The sequence below is a fragment of the Rhincodon typus genome, chromosome 25 (genome assembly GCF_021869965.1).
Source record: "Rhincodon typus isolate 14 chromosome 25, sRhiTyp1.1, whole genome shotgun sequence".
Taxonomy (NCBI): Eukaryota; Metazoa; Chordata; class Chondrichthyes; order Orectolobiformes; family Rhincodontidae; genus Rhincodon; species Rhincodon typus.
The window spans coordinates 10185590-10213483 of NC_063356.1; the positions used below are offsets into that span (position 1 = coordinate 10185590).

Genomic DNA, 27894 nt, shown 5'->3' on the forward strand with positions numbered 1-27894 from the left:
TTATTACAAACAAGAAATTAGAAGATTTACTCTGAGAGGAGTAACTTCCATCATTTTCCAATCAACATCGATTGGATTGTGACAATATTTCGGAAGATACTAATTTATGGTGTCAATCGTCGGACTGCAACATCTTTAATCTTTTAAAAGTTGCTGGGAATTTTATGTTTGCCTTTGCCTTTTTGGAGTTACGTTTTTAAAAGATTTTCTTTTAAATTTGTCTTTTTAAGTTACATTTTAAATTTTTTGTACATTTATCTGTTGGAGTTACATTTTTGAAAGATAATTTTTACATCAGTCTTTTGGAGTTACATTTTAAAACAACATTTTTCATATCGGTCTTTTGGAGATACATTTTAAAGATTTTTAACGTTTGTTTTTGGAGTTACATTTTTAAAAAGTTATTTTTTATATTAGTCTTTTGGAATTACATTTTGAAGTTTTTTTACATTTACTTTTGGAGTTACACTTTTAAAAGATAACTTTTATATTCGTCTTTCAGAGTTACAGTCTTACGATTTTTTATATTAGTCTTTTGGAATTACATTTTAAAGATTTTGTTACATTCATTTTTGGAGTTATATCTTTAAAAGCTTTTTTGCGTTAGCCTTTTGGAGTTACATTTCTAAAAGATTTTTTTGCGTTAGTCTTTTGGAGTTACATCTGTTTTAAAAGACTGTACATTAGTCTTTTGGGGTTACATATTTTAAAACTTTTTTTGCGTTAATCTTTTGGAGTTACATCTGTTTTAAAAGACTGTACATTAGTCTTTTGGGGTTACATATTAAAACTTTTTTTGCGTTAGTCTTTTGGAGTTACATTTTTTAAGAAAAAGACTTTGTGCGTTAGTCTTTTGGGGTTAGATTTTTTAAAAAGACTGTGCGTTAGTCTTTTGGGGTTAGATTTTTTAAAAGATTTTGTGCGTTAGTCTTTGGGGTTAGATTTTTTTTAGAAGAGTTTGTGCGTTAGTCTTTTGGGGTTAGATTTTTTTAAAAGACTTTATGCGTTAGTCTTTTGGGGTTATATTTTTTAAAAGACTTTGTGCGTTCGTCTTTTGGGGTTGGGTATAATAAGGAGAATTTGAAGCTTCCTCTCCCTCTGCTTGACCATGTTGGGTTTCTCTGATTCTCGTCCGGGCCGGAGAACCTCGTGGCTGGTCAGCGCCCTGTCCCATCACTTCGGCTCCGAGGGCGGACAAGTGGACAACGAGATCGTGGTGTTAGCCACCGGCCTGGACCAGTACCTGCAGGAGATCTTCCACCACTTGGACTACGAAGGGGACGGGCTGGTGTCGGGAGAGGACTTTCGGGCTCTGTGCTCGGTGCTGGGGCTGGAGGAAGGTGTAGACGGGCCGCCCGAAGCGGTCACCTTCCGGCACTTCCACGCCCTCCTGTGTGAACCTTTCCACCGCCTCCTGGGCCGGGGGGAACCGGGGAACCGGCTGCCGGTCAGCCAAGAGACCGAACACATCGAGAGGCAGATCCGGCTCCGGTGCCCCCGCCGCCGCCGGAGGAAGAAGAAGAAGAGGAGCGTGTCTTTCCAGCTGCCCCGGGACGGAGGTGAAGAGGACGGGGACGAGGAGAGCCCTGAGCCCGGGGCCGAAGAGGCACAGCAAGATCCCAGTGCGGGGGAACTGGAGAACGCCAGCCTGCGGGAGTTGGTGGAGGATCTCCGGGGAGCTTTGCAGAGCAGCGATGCCCGCTGCCTGGCCTTGGAAGTCGGTCTCCGGAAGGTTTTGAGCGGTTTCCCCGGGGCTCCGAGGCGGCAGACCCAGGAACCGCGTCCGCCCAGCCTGAGCTGCTGTTCGGTCGCTCACGTCTGCCCCGGTTCCCGTCACCTGCTCCGGGAGCTGGAGCTCATCCGCACGTCCCGGGACGGTCAGATTGACGAGGCCAGGCGCTTAAACCGGCAGCTGGAGCAGGAACTCCGGGATGCTCACTGCCGCCTGGGGCACCGGGAGTACCGACTGGCCGCCCTCCGAGCCGAGCACGGCCGGCTCCGCGACAAAGCCGAGAGGGTGACTGCAGCTCTCCGGGCCGCCCTGGACAACGTGAAGGAGCTGGAGAGGAGAGTCCGGCAGGTCCCCGTGTTAGAGAGCCAGGTCCAGGAGCTGCAACACCAAATGCAGCGCTACAGGTCAGTGCACTGTTAGTCATTCCCACTTACTGCTGTTCTGCCGTGGTAGCGTCCCTGCCTCTCAGCCAGAAGGTCCACGTTCCCATCCTAGTATCCTAATACATCTGAACATAACAAGGTGTAGAGCTGGAGGAACACAGCAGGTCAGGCAGCATCAGAGGAGCAGGAAGGCTAAAGTTGAATCAGAGATAGTAGGAACTGCAGATGCTGGAGAATCTGAGACAACAAGGTGCAGGGCTGGATGAACACAGCAGGCCAAGCAGCGTTTCGGGTTGGGACCCTCCTCCAGACCTGAAGTATCAGCCTTCCTGCTCCTCTGATGCTGTGTTCATCCAACTCCACACTGTGTTATCTCAGACTCCAGACTCCTACTATCTCCACATCTGAACATTTTCTGATGAAGGGTCTAGGCCCAAAACGTCAGCCTTTCTGCTCCTATGATGCTGCTTAGCTTGCTGTGTTCATCCAGCTCTGCACCTTGTCTCGGATTCTCCAGCACCTGCAGTTCCTACTCTCTCTCTCCACATCTGAACATGCTGCTTTATAAAGAACTAGTTATTATTCCCCAAACTGCCACTATGCACTGGCGTAGTGTCCTTGCCTCTGAGCCAGATGACCAAGAGTCATACGTTTTGGGTCTGGTGACCCTTCCTGAGAACTTTCTGAGGAAGGGTCACTGGACCTGAAACATTAACTCTGATGTTTTCTCTTCACAGATGCTGCCAGACCTGCTGAGCTTTTCCAGCAACTTTTTGTTTTGGTTCCTGATTTACAGCATCCACAGTTCTTTCGGTTTTTATTGACCAAGAGTCATACCCATATTTCATAATACATCCGAGCAGGTTATTTCCATAAAGAAATCACACCCCACAGACTGCTCTTGTGCCCAGTGGTAATGTCCTTGCCTCTGAACTAGAAGTCCCAGGTTCACATCGTAATGTCACAATACATCTGAACAGGTTGATTTTAAAGCAATATCTCAGTATCAGACACCAAGAGCAAACAGCATCCTGCCTATTGTGAATTCCTTGTACTCAGTTCCCAAATGACAGCAGTGTCACTTGGATTTAGCAACACGTAAAGGTACCATAGCCCTAATTGACCATGGGGCTGCTCTGATATCAGAGAGATGACTGTTGGTGGTTGAACCTGAGGGTCACCATGCCTCAGGTGAGGGGAGAAGTTGAGAAGAGGGTCCTTCATGGTATCTCAGCTGGTACAGGAATCGAACCCATGCTGTTGGTGCCACTCTGTATCCAGCCATCCAGTCAAATGAGCTAACCAACGCCTAGGAGCAAGTAACTGACCATTGAACCAGTTCAAAAGATCAGTCATATTGAACCTGAAACATTAACTCTGCTTCTCGCTCCACAGATGCTACCAGACATACTGAGTTTCTCCAGCACTTGCTCTCTTTTTTTCAGATTTGCAGTGGTATTTTGCTTTTATTTAATTGACTTCAGCTTAATTCTTTTTGTGGGAATGGTGGTGGAGAAGCTGGTTTGAAAACCAGCTCAGACCATTGGGTAAAAGTTATTTTTGTCGCCTGCACAGATGTATACTGTAAATGTACCAAGCATGCTCTCAGTTTGAACAATCTGCACTACCCATCTGCTCCTCGCTTTAATGATAGAAAAGAGCCAGGGGCCACTGCCTCCAATTCCACTTTGCCCCCATGACATAGAAGGTGTGAGAGTGAAAATTTCTTATTTTTTTCCCATTGAAATTGTGGATGTGTTTTGGAGTTTGTAATCAGTTTTTAATTGCACATTGAGGAAATTACTGGGAAAAAAAGCCTCCTGGAATTCATTGTCAGGTTGTTGGTGTCACTGGCAAAGACATTTATTGGGATGATCAATAAAGTGATTGTGAGACTCCTCAGAATCGCGCAAGGGTTACAGCACAAGCGGAGGCCATTTGGCCCATCGTGCCTCCACCAGTTAGTTACATGAGCATTGTTGTCTAATATCGATCTCCTGCTGTTTCAGCATTTCTTTCTACCTGACCTGCAGTTGTGAATGTAATGTAGCATATGGACAGTGGTGTATCTACTGTACACCAATTGTGATGAACATACTTGTGGTGCATCCACTGGTGTGAGTCTACTTGGGCGCATCCACTGGAATGAATATACGAGAATGTATCCACTCTAGTGAATGTATGTGTGTGTGTTTTGCAGGAAATTGATTTAACTACTACTAGGGGATGGTGATATATTTCAAAAGCAGGATGCTGTGAGAGTTGGAGGTAACAGTGTCAACATGTGCCTGCTGCTCTTGACATTTTGGTGGCAGAGGTTGCAGGCTTGCGTTGTGTTGCTGAAGTTCATTTTTAGATAGGACGCAATGTATCACACCCTTGGTGGGTGAACTGGGAGGAAATCTTAAATGATGCGGGAAATTGCACATGTAATCCTTGCATTCAATGGAATGCAGTTCAGTGCCATAGGAAATACCAACTGTGCCATCACTCTGAATACAAGCAGTGTCATTATTCTAGTAAAGGTAATGTTTAATGTTTTAAGTCTGTATGGCATTCTCATTGCCTATTTCAGTTAAATAATGAATAACTGAATATGAATCTACTCTGATTATCTTCCTTGGCAAGGCAAATTCTGCCAGGATTGATGGATATCATTGCTTCCATCTGAACTAATCATTGTAAAAACTGTCTGAACTTGGACCTCCAAGACAGATATTTTCCCTTATTAGCTTTGTCAACATATGAAGCTCAAAGTAAAAGCTTATTTGAAAACAAAACAAAACCTCTCTCAGTCACTGATCTGAACACTGATAACTATGTACCACTCATAAAACAATAAGAGCTAGGAGCTGAAGTAGGCCATTTGGCCCATTGAGTTTGCTCCACCAGTTAGCTCTTGGCTGATATGATCATCCTCACCTCCACATTCCTGTCTTCCCCTCCCCATAACCTTTGATTCCCTTACCAATTACAAATCTGTCTATCACGGTTTTGAGTATACTTAATGCTGTGCAGATCTCTACAGTAAAGAATTCCAAACCCATCCTTTCTGCCCAGCTTCCTTACCACCATCGAACCTACACAGTGAAACACGGAGAGTTTGGAGAAGCTGTTCACTGTATACAGTATATTCTTGTCAGAGTTAATGCAGTTTGGAGCCATCCTTCTGCATCCTAATATATAAACAACACCAGACATTGTCAACTGTTATACCTTAAGCTGGACAAAGTTCTGAAATTACTTTCTGTATTTGAACAACACAGCTCAATGTACTTGGCAAGGTATTGAGGACTGCTTGATGTTGGAACTTCTACAAACTGTACTAAGCCAACCGTGCTTGAATGTCTTTACTGTGGTCAGATCTGTGCTCTTCTGGTCATATTCAGGACCAAGGAACATTTGATCCATTTATGGTCTGAAGGATATTTTCTTATTATTAACTCAATAGTGCCTTAAAAGAAAAAATTTACTGTGTACATTTTTCATTTCGAGTCATACAGCACGGAGCCAGACCCTGCTGTCCAACTTTTCCATGCCAATCCAGTTTCTAAACTGAACTAGTCCCATTTGCTTCTATTTGGCCTGTATCTCCGTAAACCACTCCTATCCATGTACCTGTGCAATTTCCTAAGCATTTTCAACAACAACAACAAAAACAAAGTTGCTGCAAGCTCAGCAGGTCTGGCAGCATCTGTGAAGAAAAATTTCAGAGTTAACGTTTCGGGTCTCGTAACCCTTCCTCAGAACTAGTCACTGAACCTGACACATTAACTCTGATTTTTTTTTCTTCACAAATGCTGCCAGATCTGTTGAGCTTTTCCAGCAACTTTGTTTTTGTTCCTGATTTACAGCATCCACAGTTCTTTTGGTTTTTATTTCCTAAGCATTTTATTAGCTTTGTAATGTTCTGTGGGTACAGAAGATGCTACATAAGTTAACATTTTCCCTTCCTCACTTATTTACTTAAAGGGCCAAAGGAACTAACAAAACACATTGAAAACAATAAATTTTTATTTCCATTAAAGAGCTGTCTTCTCCTGAAAATAGGAGAATAGAATAGCAATTTATTGTCACTTGTATTTATGAAAATACAGTGTGATGTGTACAATTTGCCACACTTTAGCACCATTTTAATTACAGAAATTATAAAAAGAAATAATTGAGACAAAGTTACGACAAACCTCATCCTTTGTTCCCACCACGTCTCCTGGGTTTATGGAGGGACTACAGGACGCCGTTGTCCCTGAGGCCGCCAAAGCAAGGATTTCCAGACCAGACTCACCAGGCTGCCACCAACGAAACCAACTCTGAAGCCATTGCATCACTGCCGTAGCAAGGAGGGACAGACTGGACCTACCAAGTCACTGTCATTGAAACCATTGCCACTTTAGTTGCCGCCCGAAGCCGCCACATTGCTGCCATAGCCACAAGGAACGAACCCGAACCATCATGCCGTCGCTGCTGAAACTGCCACACGGCCACCCAGGAGGAACGGACCAGACCCACCGACGATGAAGCCTCAGACGTTATGGCCATGAGGAACAGCTAATTGGATCCACCATGTTGCTGCTGCTGCTCTAGCAGGCCCTCACAAACACCTTCCTTCACCATATTGGGAGAAAAGGTGAGCTTTGATACAAAAGAGAACTGAAGAAACAAAACAGAAAAAAGATGAAGAAGAATGCAGCTGAGATAGTATGAACTGCAGATGCTGGAAAATCTGAGATAACACGGTGTAGAGCTGGATGAACACAGCAGGCCAAGCAGCATCATAGGAGCAGGAAAGGCTGACGTTTCGGGCCTAGACCCTTCATCAGAAATGCTTTTTTTTGATGATGGTTTGGTGCTCGGGGGTGGGGTCATGATCAAGGGGGCGGTAGGAGGAGGTGTCGGAGAGCTGGTGTCCGGCCTCGGCGATGTAGAGGTCAGTGCGCCATACTACAACTGCGCCTCCCTTGTCCGCGGGTTTTATGGTGAGGTTGGGATTGGAGCGGAGGGCTGCACGTTCTGCGGGGGAGAGGTTGGAGTGGGTGAGAGGGGTGGAGAGGTTTTTTTTTTGATGATGGTTTGGTGCTCGGGGGTGGGGTCATGATCAAGGGGGCGGTAGGAGGAGGTGTCGGAGAGTTGGCCAGTTGATTGCAGCTGGCCAGTTGATTGGGAACGGGAGCGTATGAGCACAGTGCCCAAAAGGTTCCTACCCTGCTGCTGCTACCATCTTTAATGATCATTTCAACAAAAAAGGAAGGGCAATTCCGGGAACAGCTTCTCCTTTTAAAAAAAAAGAAGACAATAGGATTGAACATCAGTGCATTGAGGATTTGTTTGCTAATATTTGAATAAAATCGTTTCAAAAACAATAAGTCTCAGACTGGTTCTGACTAAAGAAGGGTCACCGGACCTGAAACGTTAACTCTGATTTCTTTTCTCCACAGATGCTGCCAGACCTGCTGAGCTTTTCCAGCAACTTTCTGTTTTTGTTCCTGATTTACAGCATCCGCAGTTGTTTCAGTTTGTAATAAATCTCATATGTCCCTTTTTCCATTTGACACCAAATCTAAACAATGCCTTCCAAAAGGAGCCACTTAATATTGTTTTATCTGTTCATGGGATATAGGCATCATTGGCCAAGCCAATACTTATTGTCCATCCCAAATTGCTCTTGACATGGTATTGGCAAGCTGCCTTCTTGAACCGCAGCAGTCCTGGGCTTATAGGTACACCCATCATGCCATTAGAGAGAGAGTTCCAATTTAAATTGTTTGTCTTAAGTTATAAATAAATAATGACTTTTAAAAACAAAAGCTATCGGCTGAGAGAGACTTTTAAAAAGCTCATTCATGACACGCATGCATTGCAGGGTAGGCCGATAAATGCCCTTCCTAATTGCCCATCAGAAGGTGGTATTGAGCTACCACCTTGAATGGCTTCAGTCCTTGGTGTCTAGGTACATCCACAGTGACATTAGAGAGGAGGTTTTGACTTGGCAGCTGTGAACAGCCAGTGATATATTTCCAAATCAGAATGGTGAGTGGCTTGGAGGGGAACTTGCAAGTGGTGGTAATCCCAGGCATGTGTAGCCCTTGCCCTTTTAAATGGTGGGGATGCAATATTGAGCAAGAGAGCTGTGATCAGTCTTTGAGGATGTGACAATTGACAGGTGTGACTTGAATGTTTTGAGATAACAACAGCAATGGAACAAGTGACATTGTCAGTGGAATCATTAGCAAGTCACAAAAACAGCAACCAGGAAGCAGGGGTTGATGCTTCTATCAACTTAACAAACACAGATTATAGCTTTAGAAATGTTAAAGATTGAAGTGACGCAAAACCTAACTTGTTATAGAGTCACAGCACGGAAACAGACCCTTCAGTCCGACCAATTCATGTTGACCATAATCCTAAACTAGACTAGTCCCACTTTCTGTATCTGGCCCATTTCCCTCCAATCCTTTCCTATTCATGTACTTATCTGAATTTTTTTAAAATGTTGTAACTGCAGCTGCATCCACAACTTCCTGTGGAAGTTCATTCCACACTCTGTGTAAAAAAAAAGAAAATGTCTTTTTGTAAATCTTTCTCCTCTCACCTTAAAGATATTCCCACAAGTCTTGAAATCCCCCACCCTAAGGAAAAGAGACCTGCCATTCCCCTTATCGATACCCTTTGTTTATTTTATAAATCTACAAGGTCACCTCTCAACCTCCCATTCAGAGTGTCTTGTAGTTATTGGGATTCGGTAGTTGCCACTTCATCAGATAAACTATTGATCATTGGGAACCCAGGTCTAAAGGATTGTGTAATGTTTTCAGACTCTTCTGAAGTATTGATGGGAAAACTAGGGACTTCTCCCCCCAACCCCCCGCCCCCGCCCCACAGAAGTTCACTCCTGTTGGGGGTCTGGAATGCTGTTGTAGGGGTAGGGTGCAATGTTCTCTGGATCTGTACTTGTTGGAGTTTAGAAGGATGAGGGAGGATCTCTTTGAAACTTACAGGGGTCTGGATAGAGTGGGCATGGAGATGTTTCCACTAGTAGGACCTGAGGGCACAGCCTCAGAATGAAATTATGCCCATCAGAATTGAGAGGAGGAATTCATTCACCAGAGGGTGGTGAGTCTGTGGAACTCTGCCTCAGAAAGCTGTGAAGGCCAAGTCATTGAGTATATTTAAGACAGAATTAAACAGTTTCTTGATTAGTAAGGGGATTGAGGATTATGGGGAGAATGCAGGAAAATGGGTTTGATAAACATATCTATGATCAAATGGCAGAGCTGACTTGAAGGGCTGAGTGGCCTGATGCTGCTCCTATTGTGTTATGGTCTCATGGAATAGAGTGAAATGTATGAATGATGAGGAAAAATTGAGTCAACATAACATCTTACAATGCCCCAAACATTTTATACCCAATTAAATACTTTACTGATATAATGTTGGATATGTGGCAGCCAAATTGCACACACTAACTTCTCACAAATGTCTTAATGACCAAGTATACATTGCATTGATATTCGTTTGCAGGATAATATTTAATGGCGAGGAGTACGACAACCTGGATCAAATTGAGTGGAACAACATAATGGGATATAATGGAACTAAAGTCATGCAGTAGGTTGGTGTGGGAAACCTGCTCATGACAGAGGAGCTAATTGGCAATCAGGCCATATTGTGATCCATCTTTGGAAAAGGCAGCTGATAAAACAATCACAATTTCTTCATAACCCCATGAACAATTACAGTGCCTGCACTGTACTATTGTACACTATTCTTTAAGATGAGTGAAATGGTCCGGGCTTGCTGAGTGTTTTGCAAAAGATTTCTGCTGCCATCAGCTGTCTATAAACTGCTATTTATTGGCGTGAAACCACAGCAACTTGCAACATTCTGTTAGGAGGCACAGATTGTCTGCTAATGTCAGCACAACCCAACAACTGAGTTACACAATAGAGAACAGAGCAAATGTACTGCTCGCTTCGCAGGGCAAAATGAAATATTCTCCTGCCTCCTAACAAGGGAGCGTGAGATGAGAAAATGTAGCAGCAGAAATCTGTCTTTGTGCGGAAACACTGTTAGTTCTCACTGACATCTTTGTCTCTATGTGTGACATTCTTTCCTCCATATGGAAATTCTCTCCATTTAGAATATTGTTGTTCAGTTCTGTCATAAGAACATAAGAACTGGGAGCAGGAATAGGCCATCTGGCCCCTCAAGCCTGCCCCGCCATTTAATAAGATCATGGCTGATCTTTTTGAGACTCAGCTCCACTTACCCGCCCACTCACCATAGCCCCTAATTCCTTTACTGTTCAAAAATTTATCTAGCCTTGCCTTAAAAACATTCAGCGAGGTAGCTTCAACCGCTTCACTGGGCAGGGAATTCCACAGATTCACAACCCTTTGGGTGAAGAAGTTCCTCTTGAACTCAGTCCTACATCTGTTTCCCTTTATTTTGAGGCAATGCCCTCTAGTCCTAGTTTCACCTGCTAGTGGAAACAACCTCCCTGCCTCCACCTTATCTATTCCCTTCATAATCTTATATGTTTCTATAAGATCTCCCCTCATTCTTCTGACTTCCAATGAGCATAATCCCAGTCTACTCCGTCTCTCCTCAGAATCCAACCCTCTCAACTCTGGAATCAACCGAGTGAATCTCCTCTGCACCCCCTCCAGTGCTAATATATCTCTTCTCAAGTAAGGAGACCAAAACTGCACACAGTACTCCAGGTGTGGCCTCACCAGGACCCTATACAGCTGCAGCATAGCCTCCCTGTTTTTAAACTCCATCCCTCTAGCAAAGGCAGACAAAATTCCATTTGCCTTTTTAATTACCTGCTGCACCTGCAATCCATCTTTTAGTGATTCATGCACAAGGACACTCAAGTCCCTCTGCACAGCAGCGTGCTGCAATTTTTTTACCATTTGAAACATAGTCCATTTTGCTGTTATTCCTACCAAAATGGATGACCTCACACTTATAGTGTGACCTCGCACAAGTGCACTGTCCTGTGCACTTACAACATACTTCTCCAAACCATTGGCTTTCTTGACACAGAAGGTAGTCAACTCTTGAAACAAGTTGTCAGAAGTATGGTTCAGATCAGAATATTGGACTCATTTAAAAAAAAAAACAACAAAATGAATTCGTAGAAAGACAGAGAACTTTATATTTGAATGGTGAATCTACTGGAGCCAAAATGACTTCTTTTCCAAACCTTTTTCAAACAGACCTCAAGCTACTTTAGTTCCAAAGAAGAGTTATACTGAACTCAGTGATAACTCTGTTTTTCTCTCCACTGACACTGAGTTTACATCGCATGTTCCAAATGACCTGACATGTGCTTTCTGGTGCAGTTCAGTTCATGAAGATTATGAACATAATGGTAATGGGAAAAGAATTTTGCAACTTTCTTGGATCAGTTCATTGGCATAATTCCTCACAGCCTCAGGTGCTGATTTGCACTTGTGCAGGGAACAGAAAGTTGTGGCAGATGCAAAAATTAAAGGATACGTACAATTAAAATAGGGAGGGATAAAAGGACCTCTAAAACCACTGAGGCTGAAAGGAGAGTGTGGAAAGGGACTATGAAAGGAAACACTACATGCATGTTTGGGTCTGAAGGCAAATGATGTGTCAGCCTAGCTCCCGATTCCTATTTGGGGATTGCTGAGGTGGCAGTGATACGATTGTCCCCACCCTCAAAGATCAGCACTGCAGTGTGTCTGGGGAGAGATGGAAGCCAGTCAGAAATACTACAGTATAGTAATTATAGTCAACCTGATCAGACAATTCTATGATGTACCTCCAGGGCAGGTGGGACTTGAACCTGGACCACCTGGCTCAGAGGTAAGGGCAGTACCAATGTGCCTCAAGATACTGTGGTAAAATTGGGATGTGAGTGTGCTAATGTTGATGATGGAGATTATTTTGCTACGCTAACAGTAGTGGGGAAGAGCGTCAGAGAGTAATCTAGAGAGAAGTACATGATGAAGCAGGAGTGAAATACTCCTCTGAGGAGAGCTGTATTCAGTAAGATGTGTATCTAACTGTAAATAAAGAGTTTTGAGTACAGAACAAAGTGAGAGCCATACTCTAGGATGGATAAGGATTACAAGGGACTCAGACAGTAGGAACCTGTAAGAGTGACGGTGAGTGCCTGGAATGTACTGCCAGAGGAGCTGGTGGGAGCAGCCACAATAGCAGCAGTTCGAGAAACACCTGGATGAATACGTGATTAGAAGGGGAATAGACAGAGATGGATATGGATCCTGTAAGTGAAGACCGTTTTAGCACAGAAGGGCAAAGTGTGCCAGCACAGGCTTGAAGGGCCTGTTCCTGCATTGTATTGTTCTTTGTTCTCTTTGCTCTTTAGTACAAATGGAGATACCTAACACTCAAGACAACCAAGAGAGTATGGACATCATGAAGTTACAAACAGCCCAAGTCATGGTAACCATACTGTGCTCTTGGAGCAACAATATTGTTTTAAAGCAAATCCCGCTTTCACTGACTACTTCACTTATTGCTGCAGGTGTCCTTGCAAAAGATGACAGAACTCGGGATATGCTGACTCAGCAGCTGTAAAGACCATTTCCCCCCAGCTGGTGCAAGCCAGGTGTCATAGTGGAAATGACCTATTGAACCAGGCTGGCACATGTGGTATCGTTGAAAACATCATCTACTAATGACCAGAGTGCTTCCGCAGAATTGCCAGAGTGATTTTTATCACATCATATCAACATTATTAGCTATTGACTTGCAGCCTTTGGATTGGAGTCTCTCTGTACATTAATCTTCAATGGCATAAGCACCATTACTCATAGATACAGAAGAAGGGGCACTGCCAGGGGCCACAGGATGCAGTCTGGCCTGATTGCCTTTCCAGAAAACAAAGAACCGTGGATGCTGAAGATCTGAAACAAACAAAAACAAAAATTGGTGAAACACAACTTGAAGAAGAAGGATCACTGGACTCAAAACATGAAATCTACTTTTCTCTCCACACATGTTGCTAGACCTGAGGAGTTTATCGAGCAATTTCTGGTTTTGATTGTTTTTTTTTCCAGTTCATTCTTTTCAGAAGTTCACATATGACAATTCCTTGTGGGAAATTTATTGGTGTTCAAATGGGAACTGCCATAAAAGAGAAAGTAAAACAATCATGCTACGCTTCATGGCATCTACATGGAAACAGCCTTAATAAAAGTCTAGAAATAGTCTTTCAAACTGTTGTAAGGAGTTCAGTTCCAACCACAGCAAGCTTTGGAGTTGAATTCAATCCATTTGATTAAATGAAAGAACTGTGGATGCTGAAAATCAGAAACAAATCAGAACTGAGGAAGGGTCACCGGATCTGAAACGTTAACAGTGATTTCTCTCCACAGATGTTTCCAGACTTGCTGAGCTTTTCCAGTAAGTTTTGTTTTTGTTTCTGAATCCATCTGGTAATTTGTGAACTAACTGGCTGACTGCAACAAAAATAATCTAGATTGCTAACAAGAATTTGTCAGGTTCACTGGTTTCCTTCAGGATGAGGAATTTCTTTAGTGAACCTACACACCACAACAATCCTAATTCTTGTGTGAATAAATTTTAAAAACCTCTCTGTAGTTATCGTTTCAATCGTTAAAGGATATGAAAAGGCAAATTTCATACAATAGTTAACTTTGTCTTGTAGCTACTTTTATTCAACTTCAAACAAAAGCAAAATACTGCAGATTCTGGAAACCTGAAACAAACTCTAGAGAAACTCAGCAGGTCTGGCAGCATCTGTGGAGAGAGAAAACAGTTAATGTTTCAAGTCTGATATGTAGTCTGATAAGGTTGTGGAGATCAGGCAGAAAAATGGAGTTCAGACTGAGATGAGATCAGCTGCGATCATATTAAATGGTGGAATAGTCTCAAGGGCCTGAAATAACTGCTCCTGCTCCTAGTTCTTAGCTTCTTATGACTCTTCTCCAGAATGAGAGAACTTCAGAACCAGTTTTGAAGAAGAGTCATACTGGACTCCAAATGTTAACTCTGTTTCTGTCTCCAACATTCTCTCTTTTTTTCATGTAATGTGCCTGAACAAGCTGAATGACACACCTCTAGAGCAGTTAGATCTTGAATCTAGGCCTAGAGTCAGGGCATAATCACTGCAGTATAAGGCATTCTGACTTAAAAAGTTCAGAATCAACCTTCAGAGTACAGGATGTACAGAAGGCCAGTATGGTCAGAACATTCATTTCCAAGTGTTATTGTTTTGTTACTGATTTTTTCCTCTCTCGGGCAGGAATTCAAGAAGACAGCTCACCACCTGAAGGTAACTAGGTATAGCCCCTAAATGTAGATGCATAGAATCCCTGCAATGTGGAAGCAGGCCATTCAGCTGATCGAGTCAACACCGACCCTCTGAACAGCATACCACTCCCTACCCCATCCCTGTAACCCTGCATTTCCCATGGCTAATCCACTTAGCTTGCACATCTTTAGACTGTGGGAGGAAACCCACCCAGACACGGGGAGATTGTACAAACTCCTCACAGGCAGTCACCCGAGAGTCGAACCTGGGTCCCTGGCACTGTGAGGCAGCAGTGCTAACCACTGAGCCACCATGCCACCCACAAAATGTGGTCTTGTTAATATTGTCCATAAAATCACAAAATAAATTAAGTAAAACTGCCACAATTTTGAGAGCAGGTTCTGCATTATTAGCATACGTTTGAAGTTAATGAGCGATCATCTGAAGCAAAGGATTTGATATAAAGGGACATCTCCCCATGCACCCCCACCCAACTATTCAAACTGAGGACGCTGACCTGCCAATACTGATAATGCCCTAACTTGTTCTTAATCAAGGTTACAAGAGGGCCAAGGCAGAAAGGACACAGCTTTGCTGAGCCACTCCCAACACTGGCACAAATATTACAGCTCTCGTCAGAATAATTGGAGTCCCTCATTCCAACGAGCACGGAGTCCGCCAACGGGGAAAGCAGATTGTACCTTGGAAAACAGGGAATGTTATAGCTCGCAGAATGGAGATCCTTCCTGTAACGAAGGTAAAAAGCTTTACAAGATATCAATGTAAAGTCCGAAAACCTGAGCCTGCTCTTCAAACGGAGACAGACTGCATAAAACCTTTAAGTTGCCTATTTGTGCAGTTAACGCGGCAAATATATTGTTGCTGTCACTCCGAGCTGATTTTTACCATTTATTATGTACTTTCTGAAACTTTGCAATGTCCAAGCCCATTAGTCTTCAGAGCTACTCTATCCTGTTTTTCCACAGATGAGGGACATTTACTCAGAGCAGTCGAGGGATGCGCTGCTTCTGATGAGGAGGAAGAGAGAGGTACGGAGGATCAACACTGTCAGATGATGGAACTGAACAGAGATGGCTGCAGTCGTGAAGGGTAAGGTTCTTGCAAACACATGAAGGAAATACACTCATGACTCCCATTTCCTGTTTGTTCCAGTTCAGTATTTTCCATCAATTAGAATGAAAGTGGAACCACAGAGGAGAACAAACTGAGTAATACAAATCTTGAGTTCTTAGATTTAATCTATTTTTTTAATTCTTTCATGGGGAATGTGGGCATAACTGGCTGGGGCAGCTTTTATTGCCCCTCCCTAGTTGCCTTTGAGAAGGTGTTAGTGAGCTGTCTTCTTGAAGTGCTACAGTCCTCATGCTGTACATTGACCCACAATGCCCTTAGGAAGGGAATTCCATGATTTTGACCCAGCGACAAGTGAAGGAACAACAATATATTTCCAAGTCAGGATGGTGAGTGGCTTGGATGGGAACTTGCAGGGGGTGGTGTTCCCATGTATCTGCTGCCTTTGGTCTTCTAAATGGAAATGGTCAGGGGTTTGGAAGGTGCTGTCTAAGGATCTTTGGTGAATTTCTGCATCCTGTAGATAGTAGCAGCAGTACGTAATGAGTGTCAGTGGTGGAGGGTGTGGATGTGCCAATCCAGTGGGCTGTTTTGTCCTGGATGGTGTCAAGGTTTGAATGCTGCTGGAGCTGTACTCATCCAGGCAAGTGAGAGTGTTCCATCACACTCCTGACTTGTGCCTTTGGGGAGTCAGGACATGAGTTAGACATCACAGTATTGGTAACCTGTGGCCTGCTCTTGTTTATGTCCAAATTCAGTTCAGTTTCTGGTCAAAGTTAACCCCCAAGATGTTGATAGTAGGGGGCTTCAGTGATGGTAATGCCACTGAATGTAAGAGGCACTTGTCCCTATTGCAGCTGGTCGTAGCCTAACATTTGTGTGGCGCGAATGTTATTTGCCACTTTTCAGCTCAAGACTGGATACTATCCAGCTCTTGTTGCATTAACCAACATGTGTAATTTACATGGGATTTTAAGGCACAAGCTGGTGAAAGAAAATAACGCTCCCTTCTCTGAAGAGATTCTCACCGCACTCTGTCTGGTTTCAGCCTAAGTTTTAAAAACTATCTCAACCAAAAACTGATTCTTCTGTGTTGTTAGAGAACTCTTCATTTTCCAATGCATTTAGGCTGAACATAATTTTGTTATTCATAAAAAGAACCAAGGTGGTATGTGTATACCCAAAAAATTACAACAGCGGGTTCCCCTCTGAGCAATTGTTCGGTTGTCACAACTTAACTCAAAAGCGTGCACCAATAATTGTGCCACAAACCTTTGCAAAATGTGTGCATGTGTAAAATCCTAATGAGACTGTCCAAATGACCAATTTACCTGACTGACTACTGCTACCTGGGGCAAAAGCAATTTTGACTAGTTGGCCTCAGTATCCGAAAAAAAAACACATTGATGTGCACTGAACTTAACAAGAAAAGAGATTTCTAATTTATACAACTTCATGGAATCCCTACAGTGCAGAAAGAGGCCATTCAGCCCATCGAGTCCGGACCAACTCTCCAAAGAGCCTCGCACCCCATCGCCCACCATCGCCCACCACATGTGATTTTCACCACAGCTAACCCACCAAACCTGCATATCCGTGGAGACAACTGGGCAATTTTTGGCAGGGCCAATCTACCTAACCTGCACATTTTTGGACTGTGAGAGGAAACCCACTCAAAAGGAGAAAGAACATGCAGGCTCTGCAAACAGTCACCTGAGAGTGGAATCGAACCCGGGTCCTTCGCGCTGTGAGGCAGCAGTGCTAACCACTGTGCTGTGCACTTAAAATCCCTTCAAATCCCCAAACATCAATCTCAATCATGGTTAACACAGACAAAAGGTGAATAATACACACAGACGCACACACTCGCTCGCACTGTTTGGAAAGGCTAAACACAATTCCAGTAATCAAAGGGCCAGACCGCAAAGCGGATAGTTACTTTCCCCACAGACAGTTTGATTTTTGCAGTGATGATACACTGTCATCTGTACAGTGACAGTCGTCCTTTAATTTAATGGCTGGTCAGGTGAATTTGGGTCTTCTCTGTATGGATTCTGTATTTTTAAAACTTTCTTGGTTCGTATGTCTTTTCCCCACATGGAGAGGGAGAGATGGTTGCTCTCTGTCTGCAGGCTCTGGATGATTTTCACTCTATTGCTGTTGCTGTGTACAACTTTTTAACGTTTTGCAGTTCAGTCAATCAGAGGGCTATCGCTAACAAGAATTTTCTTAACTTAAAAGATTATCAGTGCCATTCAACCTCACATTCCCCTACTTATTGCTTCCGAAAAGCAACATTGTATTGCATGGCTCAAGAATAGTAACACTTGATTTCACATTGCGAACCACTTTCCTTGAATTCCAATTATAACAGGCCAACATGCAGTTCAGTTTATTGTTGTTAAAAAAAAAATGAAAAATGTATTGCCGATCTCTCTCAGTGACAGGATCAAAATCCTTGAGCTTCCCCTTAATAGTACTATTGTCCTTGTCAATCCCTGTGTTGTATGGGTCAAAAAGGCAGCTCTAAAGCTCTAATTGCTCTTCTAAAGGACAATTAATGATGGACAATGAATGTTGGCCTAGCCAGAGATGTCCATACCTCCTGAATGAATACATTTTAAAAAGTGCCAAGTGAAATCGTTGCACATTACCCAACAACTATAGAGTTAAATGCGTCCTTAGTCTCCCCTCAGGATACCATAATCCCATGGTTTATTTGCCGCTGTTCCTGCTGGGTTTTAGAAGCAACACACTTTGCTGTAAACACTGGCTCACAGTTTCAGCTGTAGGTTATGAAATTGCTTTGTAAACAGTTTATCATGTTACATCAAAGTATTTAACCCCTTGGACACTTTCTTCCACCTCCCTCTGTCACACCACAAGTGCAGTATGTCTCGAAACATTCTTTGATAGAAGGTAAATATCTCTGACTTAACAGAAAATTATAGCTATACCTTGATGGTGGTGAAACTGCTTAATTTATTCCTCCCGGTTCATATTTTGCAATTCCAACCAATGTCTGCCAACAGTTCAGTAACAAGTTAAATCTCAATTTTTTTCCTTCAGTTGTTGAAGTTCCCATGGCACTGTTTCAAAGAAAACTTGAGATGATCTCCCCACTGTTCTTTTCAATATGTGTTTGTTCCAACCAATTTCAGTAAAAATAAATTATCAGGCAATTTATCTCACTGTGTCTCTGGGACATTGTTGTGAACAATTTAGCTGCCAATTATCACACTGTTCAACAACAATTTGAAATGTACTAATCCTAAAGCATGTTGAGAGACTGTGTGAGGTTGTGAAAGAACCTAAACAGATGCAAGTTCTTTCTTTAAATCCCTTGAGTCCACCTAACTCTTTGCATTGCTTCTACTATCTGAAATAATAATAACTGCATTAGTTTGGACAAACAGCGTCTGTGTATGGAAGCTCATGTTTAGCAGATTTTGGGGTATTTATCTTAAAATTTGATTTTATTTTAAATTCCTGTCTTATAGGTGCCACTGTAGCACATTACAACAACTGCTCTGTCACAACTGCAGCTGTGAGAACAGGGAGAATGGTTCCATGGTCTTTCCGCCATGGATGGAAAGAGAAAAGGAACTCACAATTCAGCTAAAGAACAAGGAGGAGAAAGTGACAGAGCTCCAGACTGAGACTGAGAAGGTATGAATTATGGTCAAGAAATTCTTCCAAAGGCTGCGAAGCCAAAATTGTGCAACGTGCTGCTGGTTGATTAAATGCATTTACCTTGGTGCTTTGTTTTCCTCTTCCACAAGAACCAAAGGTTAAAATCATTTCCAGACCCCTGTATTATTTGAACAATGTTTAAACTGAGGGGAACTGTGGGAAATAAATTTGGCTGTTTCCACGGGTTTAGAGAGTAAGTTTTATTAAATTTGACCCAGCAAAAGTTGTCTATTCTGTAATTTCCAGGCTTTTGAACAGTGCTTTCTTAGTTTGCAAATTAAGTTTAAATTAAAGGGTATGGAAGGCTCCCAAATTGAGTGTAAATTAAAGGGTTTGGAAGGCAAATGTAGCATATTCTTGGGCAGAGTGTGAGGGTTTGAAAACTTGATGTGTTAGCTCAGCCAGATGCTGAGGAAAGACTTGCTCATCTTCTTATCTTCATTTTCGTGTCCAATTTAATCACCACAAAAAGAATATTCCAATACGGAGAGTGGAGCGAAGAAAAATGAGATTGATCCCAGGCTCAAAAGGTTTGGTGTGCTGAAAAAGGAGTGAATGCTGAATATTACTGTAGCGACGCTCACCCCTCTGAAGGACAGTTGGAACATGGTCTACTGCCTGATGCTGTGGTCCTAACCCAAGCTGTGATGAGGTTCATTATTTGATTTCGTCTCTTGCTGCAAGAAGGGACAACCATTTGCTGCCGAGGCAGGGGAAGACAGGCAGAAGGTGAGAGTAGACACATCAATCTTAATGGGACAGAGGCTCTTAAATTTTACAAAAGCCTCTTCTCAATTCAAGGGCACCCAAAGTAGAAGCAGTGGCCTGAGGGAGGGGGAAGAATCTCCCTTTTAAAATTCAGAAGAGGGGCCTTGTTACCACTGCCCCCATCATCGGCTCCACCTGGGGAATTCTGTTCTTAAAGCACCATCTCCTCATTGTCCTGTTGTAAAGCATATCTCAAAATGGGTTACCCTCCTCCTCGGCTCAGTGTTTCTTGTTTCATCAAGCCTCAGTGAAAAATGTTCGGATATTTTTATGTTAAATGCAAGTTGTTATTGTTGTTCAGGCGGTTCCCATTCAGACAGGACTCAGCAGACACTGGACATGTTTGACATGCCTGAAATCCTGTCTTATTTGCTTACGTGAACACCTTTAACTATTAAGACTTCAAAATGCACAGAGAATGAGTTTCAGAATGGGCTCCCATTACATTGCCCTTTTAGCTATCCATGAGCCAGTCCCACAAAGCACAACTGCCATACGTTGTGTCTGGTCCTCAATATATTCCATTCAAAGGTGCTTGAGGTGCAGTGTTGGTATCCCAGATCCGAATCCTACTGCTCCAGAGGTGAGTAATAACATCTGTTATCAGGTTGATATAAAAATCACATCTAGAGTCATACATCACAGAAACAGACCCTTCGGTCCAACCAGTCCATACCGACCATAATCCCAAACTAAACTACTCCCACCTGCCTGCGCTTGGCCCATATCCCTCCAAACATTTCTTATTTCTATAAATATCCAGATTTAAACATTCCCTTCCCCTTGATGGATGCGGGTATAGTTACAATGGTATAATTGCTGGATGGTTAACCCAGGTGATGTTCCGGGGACCCAGATTCGAATCCCACCACAGCAGATGGTGGAATTTGAATTCAGTTAATATCTGGACTTAAGAATCTAATACTGACCATGATTTCATTGTTGATTATCAGAAAATCCCATTTGGTTCACTAGTGCCCTTTAGGAAAGAATCTGCCATCCTTACCTGGTCTGGCCTACATGTGACTCCAGATCCACTAGCAATGTGGTGGACTCTTAACTGCTCCGTGTGCAATTGGGGATGGGCAATAAATGATGGCCTAGCCAGCGATGCCCTCATCCTGTGAATGAATTAAAAAAAAACTTTCTCTCGAAGTTCATTCTATACATGAACCACTGTCTGTGTCTAAAAACAAACTGTGCCTCATTTACATCCTGGAAACTACAGACATCAGACTCAAATCCAGTCACATTTCATGGTATGTAACCCGCATTGGGACACTGTTCCTATGAGAAAAGGAACCTGTGTCGATGGAAAATGCCATTAACTCAGCTTTCCCCTTTCTGCTTGCTCAATGCTTGGGTTTCCCATCCTGCCAAAGCTTCCTATCTGGTCTCTCCCAAGACTCCAATTGTCTGCCAGCTCAATCTGCTTCCTGAGTAAAGTGGGAGGAAAAGCCCACTTTACACTTTAGTTATTGTGACTCTATAACCTTCCCTGAGGGGATATACCAGGCTGATTTGGACTGCTGCTGACCCTGATGTTTCCTCTCAGATGGTTTGAGCTCTCCTCATTGCAGAGAACTGGTCACACATAGCGACAAATTTTATTTCTAGATCATTATCCCCACAGCCTACAGACAGTTGGGTTGAGAGACAAGGTACTTAGTTGTCAAAAGTTTGAATGGGTTGCTTGTGTAATATTGAAAATATTAAATGAGAAATGAGTTGAATAGGCATGCTACAGGGAAGTATAGAATTGCGTAAAGGACATTTGGGGCAGTTTGTTCTTGTAATGGATTTTTGTCTTTCCCACAAAATATTAACCTTCTGTCTGCTCAAGTAGAGAAGGACTATTTCAAAGAAGAGCAGGGAAGATTTCTTTGGAGTTCAAACTAATATTTAACCCACAAACCTCACTTTAAAAAACTGATGATCTTGTTAGTATCGCTTAGCTATAGGTGGCAGCTTGCTGTCTGTCATTTGATTGTCACATTTCCTACATTAACACAGCGACTACACTTCGAAAACCACGGCTGTGAAATGATTAGGCACATCCCATAGTCACAATGATGATCATGATGTACAAAGAGAGACTGGATCGGATAGGACTATATTCATCGGACTTTTGAGGAATGAGGGAGGTGATCTCATAGAAACGGGACAAGACAGGGCAAATGCAGGAAGGATGTTCCCGATGATCAGGGAGTCCAGAACTAGGAGTCTAAGCATACACGCTAGGCCATTTAGGGCTGAGATGAGCAGAAATTTCTGTACCAGAGAGTAGTGAGTCTATGGAATTCTCTGCCACAGAAAGAGCACGAGGCCACAATATTGAATGCTTTCAAGAAGGAGTTGGATGTAGTTTTTGGGGCTATAGGGATCAAAGGTTATGGGGAGAGAGTGGAACAGGGTACAGAATTGAGTGATCAGCATGATCATTTTGAATGGTGTAGCAGGTTTGAAGGGCTGAATAGGCTACCCCTCCTATTTTCCATGTATCTATCGATGTATAAGAGGGGCTATAAAAACGCATGTCTTTCCTGGGCTACTGCAACCTCCTTATGAATGCTGCCTTGTTTTCCAGTTGTCATGTGCAATGACCAAGGAACTCCAGCTGAAAGGGGAGGAGGTGGAAATGCTGAGGATAGAACTGCAGATGGTTGAAACTGATCGGGTGCGACTCTCGCTGATTGAGGAGAAACTGACCGATGTACTGCAGCTTCTGCAGCAACTGCGAACACTGGTAATTACCTGGAGCCCTCTCCGATGATTTATAGGAAAAAGAACCTATTGTGAACTTCGTCGTTATAGCATTGAGTGCGAGAGGGGAGGATTAGTTTCAGAACTGTGGGTGTTCCAGAAAGGAGGTCAGCATTGATAACTTAGCTGCCAGATTCTGTCTGAATATTCATACCATACCAATGGTGCTCACAACTCAGTCAGAGACTGTTTGAGCCAGATGCTTGGCAAAATTCACAGCAATTTATGTTATATCTGATTGCAGACACCGAGGGGTTGTGCTCCTAAGGAACAGGAAATAATCCTACTCACAGCATGTGAGCACAATTTCCTGCTGGGTGAACAACATGTTAGGGTTGGCCTCATGTTCAGACACAGTCTGTTGCACCGATATCTCAATCACAGGCGTTAAATAGGCTGGCTGCGATTCAGGCTCAAGTGACCATGTTGACAATGGTGAATTGAGGAACTGGGTGGATATGTCGGTATTCATTGAGCCACAGAATTGTTGCTTTGTTGAAGGCCATTCAGTCCATTGTCTGCACTGGTTCTCCAGTTCGACTTCACATGTTAGTTTCAGGCCTGGATGTGGTGGAATTGTAACTCCTATTAGGGCGCATATTTTATGGGGAACAGGAGTTTGCATTAATGGAAAACTTGTTAATTTGACATTCCAGGTTTCTGGAATCCCTCTGTGGCGTTCACAAGTGGATGCTGGTTTCTTCCATTCCTTAGATTGTGTGCAGGTAGCCCTTCTTTCAATAGGTGTGTGGGAAAGTTAGAATCATAGAATCCCTACAATGTGGAGGCAGACAATTCGGTCCATCGAGTCTACGCCAACCCTCTAAAGAGCATCCCACCCAGGCCAACCTCCCTTATCATGTCCCTGTAGCCTGCATTTCCCATGATCCACCTAGTCTACACATCTCTGAACACTATGGGGCAATTTAGCATGGCCAATCCACATAATTTCCACATCTTTGGACTATGGGAGGAAACTGGAGCACCTGGAGGAAACCCATGCAGACACGGGGAGAATGTGCAAACTCCACACCGACAGTTGCCTGAGGCTGGAATCGAATCCAGGTCCCTGGCGCTGTGAGGCAGCAATGCTAACCACTGAACGACTGTGCCACGCTTGTGAGGCATGTTTGTTTTATTCTGGAGGCTGGTCATTTCCAGGAAATATTGAGAAACTGGAGCCCAGATTGTGATCTTCTTTTGTTATTCTTGGATATGGGCGCCTTTGGCTAGGCCAGTGTTCTTTACCCATCCCTATTTGCCCAAGTGTAGGCCAGACCAGGTAATGATGACAGTTTCCTTCCCTAAAAAGCATTAGTGAACCAGATGGGTTTTTCCAAAATTCGACACCAGTTTCATGGTCCTAATTAGACATTTAATTCCAAATTTTTAGTGAATTCAGATTCCACCATCTGCCATGGTGGGATTTGAACCCAGTTCCCCTGAACATTACCTGGATTTCTGGTTTAATAGCCTAATGATATTATCACTAGATCATTGCCTCCTCTTTCATACATTTCAAATTGGATGTTGTACGGTAAAGCAGATCTTTGTCTCAGATTGACATCCATCTTCACAGCTACTTTATTCATGAATAAAAGCAAAATATCATCAATGTTGGAAACCTGAAACAAACAGGAAATACTGGAGAAACTCAGTAGATCTGGTAACATCAGTAGAAAGGGAAACAGATTTAACATTTCATGTCCATTATGAGATTTGTTCAGAACTTGCATTCTGATCTGCTAGAGACACTGATATTCCATGAATGAACTAAAAAAGAAAACAGAAATTTAATGGAAACCCCAAAAATACAGCACAGAGGCAACCATTTGATGATCATACCTTTGCTCTCTCTTTGCTCTCTCCAATTAATTCCAGTTGCTCGCTCCTTCCCCATATTCCTGCAAATATTTCCCTTCAAGTAACTCTAATCTCCTTTTGCCTTCATTCTTTTACTATATGAGAGTATGAATTAATTGGCCACTCAGCCCCTTGATCCTGCGCTGCCAGCCAGTAAGATCATGGCTGATCTGATCGCTACACACTCCCACCTCTCTCTGATAACCTTTTCACTCTGTTACTTGTCGAGAATCCATCAACCACCGCCTTTAAAAGCTAAATTCAAAGACCATTCTTTTGTGGGGGAAGAAAGTTTCAAAGACTCACAACCCTTATTGTGAAAAGAAATTCTCCTCATCTCTGTCTTAAATGAGTGAACCCTCATCTTTCTGAAGAAGTGTTGTAGCTCAACAATAACTGTTTCTCTCTGCGCAGATACTGCCAGATCTGCTGAGTTTCTCCAGCATTCATGTGTCTGTTGTGGTTGAGTGGCACCTTGTCATGGCATGGGTTTCAGCTTACTGCCAGTATGGACATTATTATTGGCCTGCATGTCACCAGAGGCTTGGGACAACCTGAAGAAGCAAAGGTTGACTCAGAAGGACAGCCTTGAGAACAGCAGTGGTTGAATCTGGTGTACGGTCAGAATGTTGGCAGTGTTACTTACAGTCCTGTTAGCCTTCCTCTGCCAAAGATGGATTGAACATTCTGACAATGATTTTGAATTGGGTTTACAGTAGGAGGGTCTTGCGAATATTTGCCGACAGCTTTACCGGTCCAGAAATCCATACAAATACTTAATGGCATGGTCTTGCCACTGGTATCTGCACCAGGTATCATGTAAATGCCCAGACTGACCAGCAGGATATGGGCAGTATCTGTTTTAAGTGGAGAACATATTCCTGACTGGTTGAGTGGATCAGTCTTTTAGAACCTACTGCTATGTACTTTGCTGTCTTTCAGATTCTAACAATTCCTCTTGCTTGTATTCCATTTCATCCTCAATTTGTATTCTTCTTGATCACAGAATGTTTCCAGACGGTCGTTGGGAAAGATTTTAATGAACACTTTGGACTCCTGTTACAGTGTGCGACATGGTAAGGGATCATACCAGTGTGAAGTTATAAAAGGGAGCGGTAATCCAATTTAGCCTGTCATTAACAACTTTCTCTGCCTGTTTTACAGGAATGATGAGCTCCTTGGACATACTGAGTGTTCTCCATAAAGAATTGCTGTCTTGTGAGTTACTCACCAAAGGTTCCTGTCAAACAGAAGATGAGCAGATCATGAAAAATTCCCTGGTGATATCATGTTAGTGAACGGAAGTGGACAGATGCGATTAGGTGGCATTAGTCATTTGCAGCAATAATCTTCAATCTTTCCCTCTTGAGCAATCAGTTGGGATGTGGCCACATTAATAGGAAGAAACCATTTGAAAATCCATCACACAGATACATTTGTTCATTAATGCTTGTGTACCAGAGGCTGATTGATCACAGGCTGACACGTACAGACATCTGAAGGAATTAATAATATGCCATCTGTGCTATCTTGGACTTTGACCAAAATCTGGGACAAAAATTCTATAAATTTGCACCTGGTTCCAAAAAGACAAGCCAGTCGATCTAAAGAAAGAACTCGAAGGTACTTGGGATATCGCAGCTAATGAAACCTGTTTTCTGAGTGGACAAATGAGGTAGCCACATCGTGCACAGAAAGATCCCACAAAGAAGGCGACCCCAGTTAATTTAGTCATAGCTGTGAGGTGATTGTTCATCAGGATACTGGGAGAGCTCCCTGCAGAAAGATGAGTGATGGATGTTATGTGTCCATTGGAACAGGTAGCTGATGCCTTGGTGTAATGGCTCATCTCACTGGTCACACTTCCAGCAATTCAATGTTGCTTCTGAACAAGACTGAACTTTAACGGGAAGCAGAATACCACAGATGCCAGAGATTTGAAATAAAAACGAAATAAAAAAGCATTGGAAAAACTCAGCAGCTTCTGTGGAGAGAAAGAGACTTTTATCAGAAAAGATGATGTGCTTAGTCTTGAAGTATCTATCAGCTAACCACATTCCACATGACGAGGAGTGGCTCAGAATAACAAGGCCATTAAACAATAAATGAACCACTAGGGTTTATTTCTGATGGGAGAGATTTGAAAATAAGTGAACCTTGATTAGCCTGTACCTGGAACACTGCATACAGTCCTGGCCGCCGTATTATTAAAAAGAAAGATATCGAGACCCTGGAGAGGGAGTAAAATAGATTTATAAAGGAGAATGCCGGATTGATAACTTCTTTTTCTCCTTTTGAAAAGAGAAGGCTAGGGAATGTCCTATTAAAAATCTTTACTATTATGGAGGATTTTGATCATTCAGATGCAGTGAAAATGTTATGGGGAAGAGCATAACTAGAAGCCATTAGTGTGAAATTATCTCCAAGAAATCTAATAGGGGAAATAGTGGGAAAGATACAATGACAGGATGGGTCCTGATTGTTGAAGTTCTGGGGAGAACTTTTCAATGGACAGAGTAATGCAGCTACATGTAGCCTAGGCTGCTCGCTTTGGATTCTTAACTTCATTTTTCCCAAGGTGATGGAATTCTACAGAAGAGAGAGAGAGCTTCCTGGGCTCCTCATTGGGAGGAGGCACAGCCTTCCAACATGGATACTTCAAAAGACATCGGAGTTCCATAAAAAACTCAATTCCACACCCACAGCAGTTACACTTAGAAATGCATGGACCCTGATGCTTAACAAAATATCCAATGTTGCAGAAAGATTAAAAAGTTATAGGGAACTTCTTTACCCAGAGAGTAGAACTCGCTACCAGAGGAAGCAGTTGAGTTGTATAATTTCAAAGCATTTAAGGAGTTGCCTAAAGGAGCTTGTGAGAGAGAAGAGAAATGGAGGGCTATGCTGATTGAGTACAATGAAAAATGTGAGAATAAGGTATAGGGCTATATGGACTGGTTGGGATGGATATCTGCTGCTATGCTGTTGCTTCTGTGCAATCTTCTGATTTCATGGGTCATGTAAATTGCCTGTTGGTATATACCAAAGCTGTAATAGCTGTGTACATTTTAAAAACAACAATTTTTTAGTTTTTGAAATTGTGCCTAGACTTTTAGTCTTTGTTTATCTCCCCATATTTGTGGTTCTGGTTCACTATATCCTCTTGTTCATCTTCTGATATTGTACGCATTATTATTTTAAAGGATCTGTCTCCCCCTTGTGGGTAATCATTGTTATTTATTATGGTTCCTATTCTAGACGGTGATGTTCTGGAGATATTTCCTTTGATTTTTCTGGATAGGATTAAATTGATTATACCTGGA

At 42.8% G+C, this 27894-nt stretch overlaps 1 protein-coding gene across 1 annotated transcript; it reads left to right on the forward strand.

Annotated features, from left to right (window-relative positions):
* Positions 1 to 601: 601 nt before the first annotated feature.
* On the forward strand, positions 602 to 27894 carry LOC109919732 (EF-hand and coiled-coil domain-containing protein 1-like). Its single transcript, XM_048612013.1, has 7 exons — positions 602 to 2136; positions 14950 to 15149; positions 15379 to 15502; positions 18985 to 19153; positions 22533 to 22691; positions 25578 to 25647; positions 25736 to 27894. Exons 1-7 carry the CDS (start codon positions 1109 to 1111, stop codon positions 25864 to 25866), a joined length of 1881 nt encoding a protein of 626 aa, XP_048467970.1. The 5' UTR covers positions 602 to 1108; the 3' UTR covers positions 25867 to 27894.

Excerpts from the sequence above, each read along its gene's own strand:
- LOC109919732 (XM_048612013.1), top strand. The coding sequence starts at position 1,109 with ATGTTGGGTTTCTCTGATTCTCGTCCGGGCCGGAGAACCTCGTGGCTG. Across the intron at positions 15,150-15,378 it reads AGATCCTTCCTGTAACGAAG|ATGAGGGACATTTACTCAGA; the intron begins GTAAAAAGCTTT and ends GTTTTTCCACAG. Across the intron at positions 22,692-25,577 it reads TGCAGCAACTGCGAACACTG|AATGTTTCCAGACGGTCGTT; the intron begins GTAATTACCTGG and ends TCTTGATCACAG.